Genomic DNA, 13,730 nt, shown 5'->3' on the forward strand with positions numbered 1-13,730 from the left:
AGGAGGGAGAGATTTGAATGGGCCCTCTTCTCTTTCTCAGTAAAGAAGGCAATGGTGAAAATTAAAAAAAAAAAAAAAAGGAAAGGGGAAAAATTAAAAAAAAAAAGAAGGCAATGGTGAAAATTAAAAAAAAAAAGAAGGCAATGGTGAAAATTAAAAAAAAAAAAGAAGGCAATGGTGAAAATTAAAAAAAAAAGAAGGCAATGGTGAAAATTAAAAAAAAAAAAAAGAGGGTGCCTGGGTGGCTCAGTTGGTTAAGCGACTGCCTTCGGCTCAGGTCATGATCCTGGAGTCCCGGGATCGAGTCCCACATCAGGCTCCCTGCTCAGCAGGGGGTCTGCTTATCCCTCTGCCCTCTTCCCTCTCGGGCTGTCTCTCATTCTCTCTCTCTCAAATAAATAAATAAAAAATCTTTAAAAAAAAACAAAAAAAAAAAAAAAAAAGAAGGCAATGGTGACAAAAGTGTAAGTGGGTGGGTAGAAGATGAATAAAGGATACTGGAAGATAATCAGGTATGCTGGCAAAATGAAGGATTTAAAGAATAATGTGTATTGATTTTTTCCCCTTATTACAAAAATGTTTATTGTAGAAAATTTAGAAAATAAATAAAAGTCCCCTATGATCCCATTATTAAGAAATAACCATCATTGAAACTTGGTATATAGTCTGTTGACTTTAAATACATATGAAAATACATTTAATATGTATATATTTTTATTTTTTATTTATTTTTTTTAAAGATTTTATTTATTTATTTGAGACAGAGAGAATGAGAGAGAGAGCGCATGAGAGGGGGGAGGGGCAGAGGGAGAAGCAGACTCCCCGCCGAGCAGGGAGCCCGATGCGGGACTCGATCCCGGGACCCCGGGATCATGACCTGAGCCGAAGGCAGTCGCTTAACCAACTGAGCCACCCAGGCGCCCAATATGTATATATTTTTAAATGAATCTATTTCTATTTACAGTTTTTTTAAATTGGATTTCTACTTTATTCTTTTTTTTTTTTTAAAGATTTATTTATTTATTTATTTGGGAGAGCGAGCAGAGGAGGGGCTGAGGGAGAGGGCCAGGGAAAGAATCTCAAGCAGACTCCCCGCAGAGCAGGGAGCCCAGTGTGGGGCTCAATCTCACAACCCTGAGATCATGACCTGAGCTGAAATCAAGAGTCAGACGCTTAACTGAGCCACCCAGGAGCCCTGGATTTCTACTTTATTCTTGTCTATACTTTTTTTTTTAATGTAATGATTATGGTGACTAGGGACTCTTGATGTGTCAGGGTGTAGAATGCTCTGTGGCTAATGACAACTAGTTCTAACAGGACAGATGCAGAACCTACTTAGGCTCCAGGGCTGAGTGCAAAGCTTTAACCAATTCTTCTTTTTCCACAGAACATTCCTTCCTCAGAGCACTACGTGGGGCCAAATGGTTTTAGAAGCCTGGCCCAGGAGGCCACAAGATTGGCAGACAGGTAAGCAGACCCCTGCTTCGGACTACCTCTGCAAGGCCAGACTTGAACAAGATGGTAGGGTATTCAGGACCTAAGCAACATATTCATTACCTCTCGGCACCTTTGCAGCCCTTTCCTTGCCTTGAAGCCATTTTTTTAAACCTCTTGGCTTTTAGCCTATGTAGGTGGCCACTGGGCATGGTCATTTGGCAAGTGTTGGGGGTGGGGGTGTTTTTTACCCCAGATTTTTCTATGACTCACTCTATGGCTCTGTTGTATGTCAGATGTGATTTTTCGGGCCCCGTGAAATGAATCAGCCTTTGGAAAAGAACGTTCTGCAGCTTTGAGGGACTCCCAGGCTCCCACATTAAGCCTGGGAACAAGTAGCAACGAGTTGTTTGCTAGCCTGTGGGAGCCAAGACTGCAGAGAGGGAACCTCCTCCCCAAAACCGGCTCTGCAGGGCCCCAGGGATAACAGGCAGCTCCCTAGTCCTTGCCTGACTGTAAATCCTACCGTGTTAAAGAGGTTTGCTCCTAGCAGAGTGCTCAGCAGGGTGGCAGGCTCTGCTAATCCCAGATGGAATTCAGTCAGTGAAGGAGGTTGATTTGTGTTTTGTAGCATAAACTGCCTCCTGAGCTTGTTTTTTGTTGTTGTTTTGTTTGTTTTTGTCACTTTGTAAGCGTTTGGGAGACTTTTATTGACAGGCTCTGTCCCCTCTAGTGGTGGACCCAATGTAGAGTTTCAGCAAAAGTGAGGGGAGAGGGGTGGGTCCCAGATGAAATAAGACCTAGGGGTTTCTTCCTGCACAAAACAGCTTATAAATGCAATACTTTATCCCCCCTGAGACTGCTCGCACCCGTCTCCCCGCCCCACACCCTGCTCCCCTGGTTACACCATAAACGGAAAAGATCACCAGCTAGGGTCTAAGACATGAGCTCCATCTCCAGCACACCTCCTGCTTCCTGACAGATCCTCTAATTCCGTCTAATCTGGGTCAATTCTGTTTGGTTTTTCTAGACAAACCAGTTCCCTTACTCCTCTCCCTTCCTTCCAATAAAAGACCTAAAGGAAGCCCTTGCTATGAAAACTCCAATTCTTTGTTTTTAATCCTTTCAGCCATGTTGAGTCAGCCAGTAACATGGAGCGGCTGGTAAGGGAAACCGAGGACTATTCCAAACAAGCGCTGTCACTGGCACACAAGGCCCTACAGGAAGGAGGCGGCACGGGCAGCCCGGACGGCTCCGCGGTGCAAGGGCTCATGGGGAAGTACGTTCGAGGGGTCCTCACCTGGGCCAAGATAATCCGCGTCCCTCCAGGGTGTAGCGCAAACCACGTTCGAGGGGCACCGTGCTTCATTAAAAGATATTAATCCTGGGGCGCCTGGGTGGCTCAGTCGTTAAGCGCCTGCCTTCCGCTCGGGTCATGGTCCCAGGGTCCTGGGATCGAGCCCCGCATTGGGGTCCCTGCTCGGCAGGAAGCCTGCTTCTCCCTCTCCCACTCCCCCTGCTTGTGTTCCCTCTCTCGCTGTCAAATAAATAAAATCTTAAAAAAAAAAAAAGATATTAATCCTAAGGGACAAGAGAATGAGAGTGTTAATTTGGGGGAAGGGGCATGCCTTTATGTCTGGAAGAAGAAAGGACTGATTAAGTAAAACTTGTGTTTTGACTGAGAGATTGCAATGCTCGGAGAAGTTGTGGTGGTTGAGTAAATGGAAAAGAATATATTATCAAGAATTGGGAAACTTGGGCGGAATTCTTCCAACCCAACCTGTATAAACTTTAAGGCTTATGTTTAGTTTGTGGAGAGGGACACATATCTGTCACATAACCTCATTCGGTTCTTCTGATAACTCCAACTGCATACTTTTTACACAACAAGATGAATGTTTGCTTTTAATAAAAAGAGTGATTCCTCAAAGTTCTCTTTCTCCCCACCCTGCAGGTTGGAGAAAGCCAAGTCCCTGGCCCAGCAACTGTCGGGGGAGGCCACTCAAACTGACATTGAAGCAGATAGGTCTTATCAGCATAGTCTTCGCCTTCTCAATTCCGTGTCTCAGCTGCCAGGAGTCAATGATCAGTCTTTTCAGGTGAGGGCATGTACTGATGTGCTTGATGGACAGAAGAAGGGCCACAGTGCTTGCTTCTCTGGGGGTTCCATACTATGGTTCAGTCATTCAGCTTTTCCTCCACGGGGACCTTTCTTGTGCTTGATTAGGAAGAATATCCTTCTTGTTAACCATTTCCTTGTTCTTAAACTCCAGTCTCTGCCTCTGAAAAAGCCTTAGCCCACATCCTGAACCTATTAGTGGATAACAATTTTATATCTCCTTAGTTTTGGGGACTACTGAAACTTGTGGGAAATTATTAGAGATAAAGCTTGATATTTACATTTGGGTCCAAACTATAGTACATTTCTATGTACAGCCATTCAGAAGACTTTTGTTCTTCTCAGAAGTTTTACATTGTTTCTGTCATTGATTCCTTTAACTATTACAAATGTATTAGATTAAGAAGATTCAGCTTTCTACCTATGCCTAAAGCACTCACAATGATTCCCATAAAAGTGTTTCCATGCATGTATAAAACCAACATGTAAAATTTAAAAAGAGAGAGAGAGAGACAAGACCTGTTTGATGCTGGGGGAAACTGCCACCTGACTATCATTTAGGCATTTTGCTTCATTTCTATTAAACTTTGTGTCTGGATTGCTGTTGTTTTCAAGCTCCTAAGAAGGCTGGTGTGGCGACTGGTGGGCAGAAAGTCAGACTCCTTCATGTCTTTGGGCTTACAGGTAGAAGTGAAGAGGATCAAACAAAAAACTGACTCTCTCTCAAGCCTGGTGACTAGGCGTATGGATGAGTTCAAGCATGTGCAAAGCAGTCTGGGAAACTGGGAAGAAGAAACCCAGCAGCTCTTACAGAATGGAAAGAGTGGGAGACAGGTATCCTTTTATTAACTCATTCACTCAACCAACAGGTACTGGATGCCTACCATATGAATAAATATGGCAAGAGGCCATAAATATGCAACTCTAGGAAACTCTCTGAAGGTCATGGTACCACTGCTTGTAGATGGAGTAACTGAGATACAGACAGCTTGATGTAATTAGTTCCGTTCTACCCACTGAATCAGCCCTCAAGCCTAGGAATAGGACTCAGGCCTCCTGAGTTCAGTTTTGGTCCAGCTTTTTCTACTAGCTTGGTTTTAGGAAGTATCTAGAGTATAAAATTATGATTTGCAAAACTGTACTTGTCCTTGAGAGTGGACTGGAATTTGAGACTGTTCCCTATACAGGATGTGTCGTTGGTTTATAAAGTTTGCTCTGTCCCAGATTGTGGAGGGCTTTACGACAGCACCCCTAGACTTTCTGGTGAATCACAGCACTCAGTTGTCACGAAGAGAAATGTGTTCGAGTGATTCTGCTGGCCGGAATGCTCCTCCTAGGTGTATGTTACGTTTTAATCTTATTGTCTACCTGTTTACAGACGTCAGATCAGCTACTTTCCCGTGCCAACCTTGCTAAAAGCAGAGCCCAAGAAGCACTAAGTATGGGCAATGCCACTTTTTATGAAGTTGAGAACATCCTAAAGAACCTCAGAGGTAAGCATTTCATGGTTCAGGTCACTTGATATGTTAAAGGAATAACCACAACTTTGATTTATTTTGAATCCCTGTGCATCTCTCTAAATGATAGGTACATTGGGATATTAACAGACACTTAATAAATACCTTCCTAAATTAAGAAATTGTATTAATATCGATGTAGTGGAAAGAATTTAACTAGATGTCAGAAGGCTTGAGTTCTGAGCTTGGCTGGGCCGCATGACGGCTCTGAGCAGACTGTGTGACCATGGGCAAGTCACAGCCTTTCCAGACCCTAACATCCTCTTCTTTATTTTATTTTATTATTTTTTTTAAAGATTTTATTTATTTATTTGAGAGAGAGAGAATGAGAGAGAGCACATGAGAGGGGGGAGGGTCAGAGGGAGAAGCAGACTCCCTGCTGAGCAGGGAGCCCGATGTGGGACTCGATCCTGGGACTCCAGGATCATGACCTGAGCCGAAGGCAGTCGCTTAACCAACTGAGCCACCCAGGCGCCCAACATCCTCTTCTTTAAAGAAAGAAGGTTGAGCTAAAGGATCTCTAAGGTCCTTCACAGATCCAACATCCTACTACGACACAGATATTTTTCCCTTTTCTTTTGTAGCCTGGTTGATTCCAGGATAAAATCCACGTGGTTGTTTGTGGTGATGATAGAACAAACTGTCACAGCACCTGGATCCCAGGAAATCTGGGTTTCTGCCTTGTAGAGATTTGGTTACAATTTCAGGTTTTTTCACGAAAGAACAAAAAAAGAAACATTTCTCAAGTCTTGGGATTTTCTTCACAGAAAGAACCTCTCTATCCATTCTGTTCAACCTCCAATTCTCATCATTGGCAGCTTCGGGTTTAAGGCTCTGGCTTGAAACTTTGGGCTTCAGAGATTTCACCTATTTCTGATCTACTTTGGGGTCTTAATACTCTTGCAGTGGTGGGGCGACCCAGGGCAGGCTGATTGTCAGTTTCTCTAAGCAACGATCTAATCATGGCCCTTTCAGTGCCTCCTTTAAGTGGCTTTCTGCTGGATAAGAAAGGGCAGTAACAGCCACAACTTCCCACACTCTTGCCCCCAGGCAGTAATAACCCTCTTCCTGGGATTTTTCTTAAAAACTTTAGCCCCATTCAATTTCATTTGTAAGTTTCACAAGACACTTTTGTTTTCTTGTCTTCATTTCAGAGTTTGACTTGCAGGTTGAAGACAAAAAAGCAGAAGCGGAAGAGGCCATGAAGAGACTCTCCTACATCAGCCAGAAGGTCGCAGATGCCAATGACAAGACCAAGCAAGCAGAAACAGCCCTGGGCGGTGCTGCCGCCGACACCCAGAGGGCCAAGACCGCAGCCAGGGAGGCCCTGGAGATCACTGACAAGATACAACAGGTAAAGAGAAATCGAAACGCAGGTTGGCATGAGCAGCCCCAAACATAAGGGTCGTGTGGGAAGAGAGAGAGCACTGGGCTCATTTTGGCCCCTAGATCTCAGAGTGCTGTCGTGGTTCATGGCAGCCCCAGAGCCACTTACGTCCCCCTTTTGTTGGTTGAGTCACAGGGCTTTCATTGACCAAGAGCTCGAACCTTCATTTTCAGCTCCCTTTTTGGACAATACCATGAGAAGAACCATCCAAGATTGGGTTTTTGTATCAACTCTTGTATTAGTGTTGCTAGAGCTGCTGTAACAAAGTACCACAGGCTAGATGGCTTAAGACAACAGAAGTTTATTCTCTCACAGTTCTGGAGGCTAGAAGTAGAAATCAAGATGTCAGCAGAGCCACAGGCCCTTGGAGGCTCTTGGGTAGAAACCTTGCCTGCTTCTTCCTAGCTTCTGCTGGTGACTCTCACTCCTTACCGTTGCTTGGTTTGCAATGACGTCACTCCAGTCTCTGCCTCTATCATCACGTGGGGTTTCTCTCCCTGCATATCTCTGACCCTTCTTATAAGGACAGTGGTCATTTTGAATTAGGGGCCCACTGGACTCCATTATAACCTTATCTTAAGTAATTGAATCTGCAACAACCCTACTTCCAAATCAGGTCACGTTCTGAGGTCCTGGGATTTAGGACATCAACATATCTTTTTGAGGACACGGTTCAACCCCATAACAACAATCATCAGTGTTTGACTCAAGATTATGAAATTCTGGAGTTCTAGTTCCCTTATCTCTATTTTCTATGTCTAAGTTCTGCGTATTCATTTTTGTTGTTGTTTCCACTATGTGCCAGCGCTGTGCTTGATGCTGGAGATATGAAGATGAGAAAGACCCAGTCCTTCTCTTCAAAGAGCATTCCGTGTAATGGGGAGAGATAGACTAGATACACTACAACCCCTATGTGAAATGCTGTAGTAGAAGCTGTGCTTCTCGGCTGGAAGAGAGCTGCTTAGCTCTCATTTTGGCATGACTTCTAGAAAGCTTATGCAACTCTAGAGAGCTCAGGGGGAACTCTTAGTATCTGGACTATTTGACCTCTCTCTTGGACCACTTGGTAATTTGCAAGAATAATTTCTAACTTTAAGTCCCTTGAGGGTGGAGACCAGTTTCATGTGGCTCTCTTAATATAGCTTTTAGCACAGAGATACCTGCAATTTGATGTTTAATAACAGCTTATGGGTAAAGATATTGATAAAATTTGTCCTAATAAAAACAAAAGCCACAGCTGTAGCCCATTTTCATTCTCTGCACCTTGAACTCAACTGTCTCAAGGATCCCAGTAAAGTTGCTCAAATGACTGTGGCAGCAAAGAACTATGACAGGAAATGATGTGAATTTCTCACCCTCTGGGTTTTCCCAAATAGTTTTTATTGCGTTCACTTTTTGGTGAGCATTGACCTGTGAGGGAATCAGTGTCTCACTGCTGACCCTCCTAGTCCCTACAGACATACCCCCAAATTAATTTATTTGAAGCAGAGCTTGGAGTAAGTTAGATGAACAACAAGAGTCAGACTTGGAGACACACACCAAGGGGAAGGGTGTGTCTCCAAGTCTGACTCTTGTTGTTCATCTAACTTACTCCAGCAGGGTCTGGCTGCAGCTGTTTATTTTTTCTCTATTTGTCCCTGGGACGTTTTTGTGCCTCACCCCTCTCTCTCCTCCCGTCCCTGGCTCCCTTTCTTTTCCCAGGAGATAGGAAGTCTGAACTTGGAAGCCAATGTGACAGCAGATGGAGCCTTGGCCATGGAGAAGGGACTGGCCACACTGAAGAGTGAGGTGAGGGAAGTGGAAGGAGAGCTGGCCAGGAAGGAGCAAGAGTTTGACCTGGATGTGGACGCAGTGCAGATGGTCAGTTCCCATCGTTCTCCATGGGAGATTCCTTTAAACCCGCCAATATGAGAGACACCCTTTCAAGATTGCTTTGTATTTCTTTTTCTTCAGGTAATTACAGAAGCGCAAAGAGTTGATAACAGAGCCAAGAATGCTGGAGCTACGATCCAAGACACACTCAACTCATTGGACAGCATCCTACACCTAATAAGTATGTGGAGTATCCACAAACTTCCAGCCCTGTGCTTCAGGGCTGCTCCCAGAAGACGCGTGAGACCTAGCCCTGATAAATGGAAGCCTTAAGGGTACCCTTAAGGGTATCAGAAATTTGTTTTATTTCTAGGCCCAGATACTTTGGGCACACAACTTTACATTTTCTGGACTCTATTTTACCATCTAAAGATGGGTCACTGAGTACCTGTTGCCCTTGGAGGTGAAAGTCTTTAGCTCAAAGATCTGGGTGTATTTAGGGAAGGTATATTGAAGCACACAGAGGTTAATCATGTCTCACTGATCCCATAGTAAACTGTGGAGGCAGTATTCAAACTTCACAGCTCAAGAGAAGACTGGACAGTTTAACAGTCCTGCTAAGGATTCTGACCTTGATCCTGAGAAGCTTGTAGGCAGTTGTGGGCAGAGGAATAACATCATCACCGTAGATTCAGGAAGATCACTAAGTGGAGTTGCACGAGTGAGTGGAGGAGCCTTGGTTAGACAAAAGGCAGGGTGAGACCACTTTGGAAATGGCAGAGGGAATCGAGGAGGGAGATGACAGAGCCTGGGCTCTGCGGCAGTAGAAATGGTGAGAGGGGAGTTCTCCCAGCCTGTGAAGTCAAGAGTTACTTGCCGATTCTGCTGTTTGTCCCCAGCCCACAGTTATACCATGATATAACCAGCTGTGGGACTTGGCCTACCTGGCTGATAGCCCAGAAGAAATGTAAAGGTAGTAGGTACATGAGATACTGCAAAATTTTCAAGTAAAATAGATGTGATGGCACAGGGTGGCAAGAATTCAGATTTACCCACAGAATTCCTCCCCTGCAAAAAACTGATGAGGATTAACATTTTGGATTGGTAAATCTGATAGCAAACCCTCATTCGGCCCGTTTTATCAAGCGTGGACTGCAGCAGATAGGGAACAAAGGATTCAGTCACTGATTCCAGCCACATTCTGGAAAAGGCTTGGTTCTACCTTTTAGGTTCAGTAGAACAACTTTACTTTTTTCTTTAAGATTTTTATTTATTTATTTGTTTTGAGAGAGAGCACACAAGCAGGGGGAGGGGAAGAGGAAGAGGAAGAGGGAGAAGCAGACTCCCCGCTGAGCAGGGACCCTGACATGGGGCTCGGTCCCAGGACCCTGGGATCATGACCTGAGCCGAAGGCAGACACTTAACCAACTGAGCCACCCAGGCGCCCTAGCTGAAGAATTTTAAAATCTGATTTTTCTGTGGAGTACCATCCTCACTTACCCTGGGAGATCAATATTGTCTGTGTTGTTATACTAATGAGTCTGCTTTGTGGTCCAATGAGCCCTAAAGAGTAAAGAGCCTCTAAGGGTAAAAAAAAAAAAAAAACAAAAACCCCAACTCCCCAGTGGAGATTTTAGCAGCTTTGTTTAATGTTCTGAAAAAGGTAATGAAACGAATAGGGCCTTTCAAGAGAAAATGAGAGTTTGGGGGAAATAAGTTGGTGGGAATTATTAAACATTTACTAGGTGTCAGGCACTCTGCCAGGTGTTTTCTGGTGTAATATCACTTAAGTCTTTTAAAGGTCCTGTGAGACAGGTTTTATTTTTTTTTATTATTTTATCTCACGGAGCAGTAAACTGAGGCTCAGAGAGGTTGATAGGGTCCCATGGATCACATAGTAAACTTGGAGGTGGGATTCGAAGTGAGATCTCTTTGTTGCCAGTGCTCCTGCCCCTTTTTTGAGCAGTTTGTACTGCCTCTCCATGGACATGGTGGTTTTGTTCCCAAGCTTACTTAACTTTCTCGGCATGTCATAGACCCCGAAGTGCTGGAAATCTCCCCTGCTCCTCGGTGAAGGACCGATCCACTGGATCTGCATTTTTGTTATGGTGTTGTTTCTCCTGTTTGCTCCCTGGAGTCCTGGACCAGTCACCATGTCATCACCCCCAGGCACAATAAACTCGGGCAGGCAAATGCTATCACCGCAGCTCCGATATGGGAGGCAACCTGACCTTGAGTTTGAATTGACCAAAGGCCACCCAGACCCTATGCACATCAAACAGGTTTGGCCAGGTGCCCTTCGTGCTGACATTAGTTTTAGATTGTGTATGGGTAAAACATACCTGAACAAATAAGACTACATTTCATATGGGAAATAAATGAATATCTAGCCAGATTCCCACTGTCTCAGGCCAGAATGAAGTCTTACATCATTTCCAAACAGCTGGAATCTATTCCCCAAATAGCAAAGCATACCTTGGCCTCTATAAACCCAAAAGCCCAGCCAGTTTCTAAAGGTCTTCTAATGGAAAATAGCAAGATATTTCCTAAGGGTAGTTTAATAAACATAATTTGGAGTTGGTCCTGATCCGAGGGTGAGCTGTGTAGGAAGGGCATCTTGGACAGTACTGGGTCTCCAGTGACCTTCAGCCTTCATCCTTTCAGAGCGTGCACTGTCAGCCCCAACGTGAAAGGAGAAATCCAAGCTTCCCATTTCTTAACTATAGAGCTCAGAGGTTTGAACTGGGCTGTTCATAACTAGTAACTAGGCTAGAGCTCTCGGAACATTTTCTGTATTATCTATATTATATTGTGGTCCAAGTGTAAAATATCCCAGTGTAAAATAAGGCTTTTATTTATTTTTTTTAGTTTAAAGTTTTTTATTTTAAGTAAACTCCACACCACCCGTGGGGCTTGAACTCACAACCCTGAGATCAAGAGTCACATGCTCCACTGCCTGAGCCAGCCAGATCCCCCTAGAATAAGCACGGCATACTGTTTCCTCTGGGCAGGTGGAAACAGGAACTAGTTAAGGGTCTAGAGGGCCCACGGGTGTTCAAGGAGATCTAACCCCAGCTCTTCTATATTAACTCTTTTCTCATTCCCTCAAATAGGTCAGCCTGGCAGTGTGGATGAAGAGAAGCTGATCTTATTGGAGCAGAAGCTCTTCCGGGCCAAGACTCAGATCAACAGCCAGCTGAGGCCCTTGATGTCAGAGCTGGAAGAGAGAGCACGTCGGCAGCAGGGCCACCTCCACGTGCTGGAGATGAGCATAGATGGGATTCTAGCTGACGTGAAGAACCTGGAGAACATCAGGGACAACCTGCCTCCAGGCTGCTACAATACCCAGGCTCTTGAGCAACAGTGAATCTGCTCTAGAGATTTCCCAACTGAGGTTCTTGGGATGCATAACTCAGGAGCCATCTCATGTGGTTGGGGTGGGATGGAGACATTTGAACATGTTGAATGGGCATGCTCAGGTCCACTGAACCTGACCCATCCCTGAGATCTTGGCCAGATAAATGTCTTGTTACACCAATGTGATACTACTTGGGCAATGAGACAGATAGCATTGGGTATGAGACTGGCCAACGGCCTGGACCCCGAAGGGTAGACTGGACGGAAGGACAAGCTGCACGGCCAGGTGTTTGCCTCAGGAGAGTCACAGACTGAGTCCTGGAGTATGGACAGATGCTGCTGGGCTAGAGTCAGCTTATTTTTTGGGTAATGTGACCAACGGAATTTTTTTTTTTTTTTTTTTTTTTTTACTTTGCCCACCCAGAAAATTCTTCTCAATGTCTGAACAGAGAGTGAAGTCCAGTCACACTGTGGCCAGTAAAATACTATTGCCTTATAGTGTCCAATGCAAGCTTCTTGTTGACCAGAGTTCCTCCCACTTACCACCCAGTTTGTGAACATGTGCTCTACTTTTAAGCTGGAAGAAGTGAACAGTGGTGGAGTGAGAGGCTGTAAGGCTGGTCCATTTGGAGCAATGGTGCCTGCTTGGGTCCTGCCACCTTTGAGTTCTGGGGCCTGGAAGTGACATCCTTTCTCCGATGATGCCATGACTAGTTAGAGACTACATTTTTATTAAAGCATTTCCAACCAGCAAAACAAACTTTGGGAAGGTATTTACTTTTGGGTTTCAAAGTGATAGAAAAATATAGCTTGGGCATTGAAAGAAGTACAATTATCTAGAAGATTTATTAGTCCTTATTCAATCCCACTTTTCAAATGCTAAAAATTGTATGTGTCTTTGTGTTTTATTTTCTCACTCTCTCTGCCTATAGCAGAGAATGTTCCTACTCACACTGGAGCCGGGTAGACTCCATCCTTCCATCCATCCATCCATCCATCCATCCATCCTTACAACATATATTTATTGAGTCCCTGCTGTGTGTCAGGGGCTGGGGTACAGTGGTGACATAGTCTCTGCCCTCACAGAGTTGATTGTCTAGTAAGGAAGACAAACATTAAAAAAATAAATTTAAAGGTACAACTCTTGTTCATCACAAGTGGTTTTTATTGCAATAACCCCCTGGTTTGCAACCTCATTTCTCAACAGAACGTATGTTGTAAGACACTCCCAGGGGGGCACTTGGGTTTTGGCAAAGCCGGGATGGCTCTGGGTTGTGCACACTTCTTTGCATTCTAGCTGTCACTCCTCCCCTTTCCACACCTGATTGCAACAGACTGTTGAGTCATGATTACACCAGTGGGAATCGCTGGAAAGACCAGAGATGCTTCCATCTCGTCTTGGAAGATGTTGGTGCAGGCTCGCCTTTGTACTTCCTTGGCTTTTCATGGATGTGTTTTTGAATAAAGAATAATTCTTAGATGCCTGTGGTCAGTTTCTAACTTGTCAAACTCTTAAGTCTAAGATGGAGGTACCAAAGCAATGGAAACTAAAGTGCCCCAGAAATAGCAGTGAGTCCTAGAGTTCACATTTTTCTGAACATCTTGTTTTGCCCTTTCCAACCATTAGAGCACTTTATAAGAGTTAATTGGTGCTGTCTCCTCAGCATAAAGAAGGAATTATTTCTGGAACAACCTGAACAGGGTGGGTTTTAATTAATATTTTTGTCTTTTTTTCTTCGGCTATGAAATTAAGGTAAAATCAATAGTTTGTTGTACAGTGTCATGCTTTTTAATAAATAAAAATCTAATAAATTAAGATCCTGAATTGGCCATCTAGCCAAGTGGCTGAGGAAAAGATTCTGTTCCTGTCCACATTAACCCCACAAATTCTGAGAGGTCTGATCACTTTGCTTTACCTTCTGTAGAAGTGAATTTATAATCCTGTCTTGGCATGCTCAACCACATGTCCTATAAATCTCTCACTGTAGTTAACAACTAGTGCCCAGGAAATGTATATGTATTAATTAGATTAGATTAACTACTATGTCACATAGACCTAAAAATGTACATTACTCAAACACAGGAGACACTTTTCTTGCTCTCA

The 13,730-nt window shown here is 44.1% G+C and overlaps 1 protein-coding gene across 2 annotated transcripts in view; it reads left to right on the top strand.

Annotated features, from left to right (window-relative positions):
• Positions 1–13,099, top strand: part of LAMC2 (laminin subunit gamma 2) — a 56,394-nt gene extending 43,295 nt beyond the window's left edge. For both annotated transcript variants that reach the window (XM_021682772.1, XM_021682773.1), the window contains 9 exons: positions 1,388–1,467; positions 2,564–2,713; positions 3,389–3,533; positions 4,238–4,387; positions 4,932–5,046; positions 6,225–6,424; positions 8,159–8,317; positions 8,411–8,510; positions 11,383–13,099. In XM_021682772.1, coding sequence (XP_021538447.1) covers positions 1,388–1,467; positions 2,564–2,713; positions 3,389–3,533; positions 4,238–4,387; positions 4,932–5,046; positions 6,225–6,424; positions 8,159–8,317; positions 8,411–8,510; positions 11,383–11,636 — 1,353 coding nt within the window. In that variant the 3' untranslated portion in view covers positions 11,637–13,099. The remainder of the gene's footprint in view (positions 1–1,387; positions 1,468–2,563; positions 2,714–3,388; positions 3,534–4,237; positions 4,388–4,931; positions 5,047–6,224; positions 6,425–8,158; positions 8,318–8,410; positions 8,511–11,382) is intronic.
• Positions 13,100–13,730: the final 631 nt, after the last annotated feature.

The sequence above is a fragment of the Neomonachus schauinslandi genome, chromosome 6 (genome assembly GCF_002201575.2).
Source record: "Neomonachus schauinslandi chromosome 6, ASM220157v2, whole genome shotgun sequence".
In the NCBI taxonomy this organism is placed as follows: Eukaryota; Metazoa; Chordata; class Mammalia; order Carnivora; family Phocidae; genus Neomonachus; species Neomonachus schauinslandi.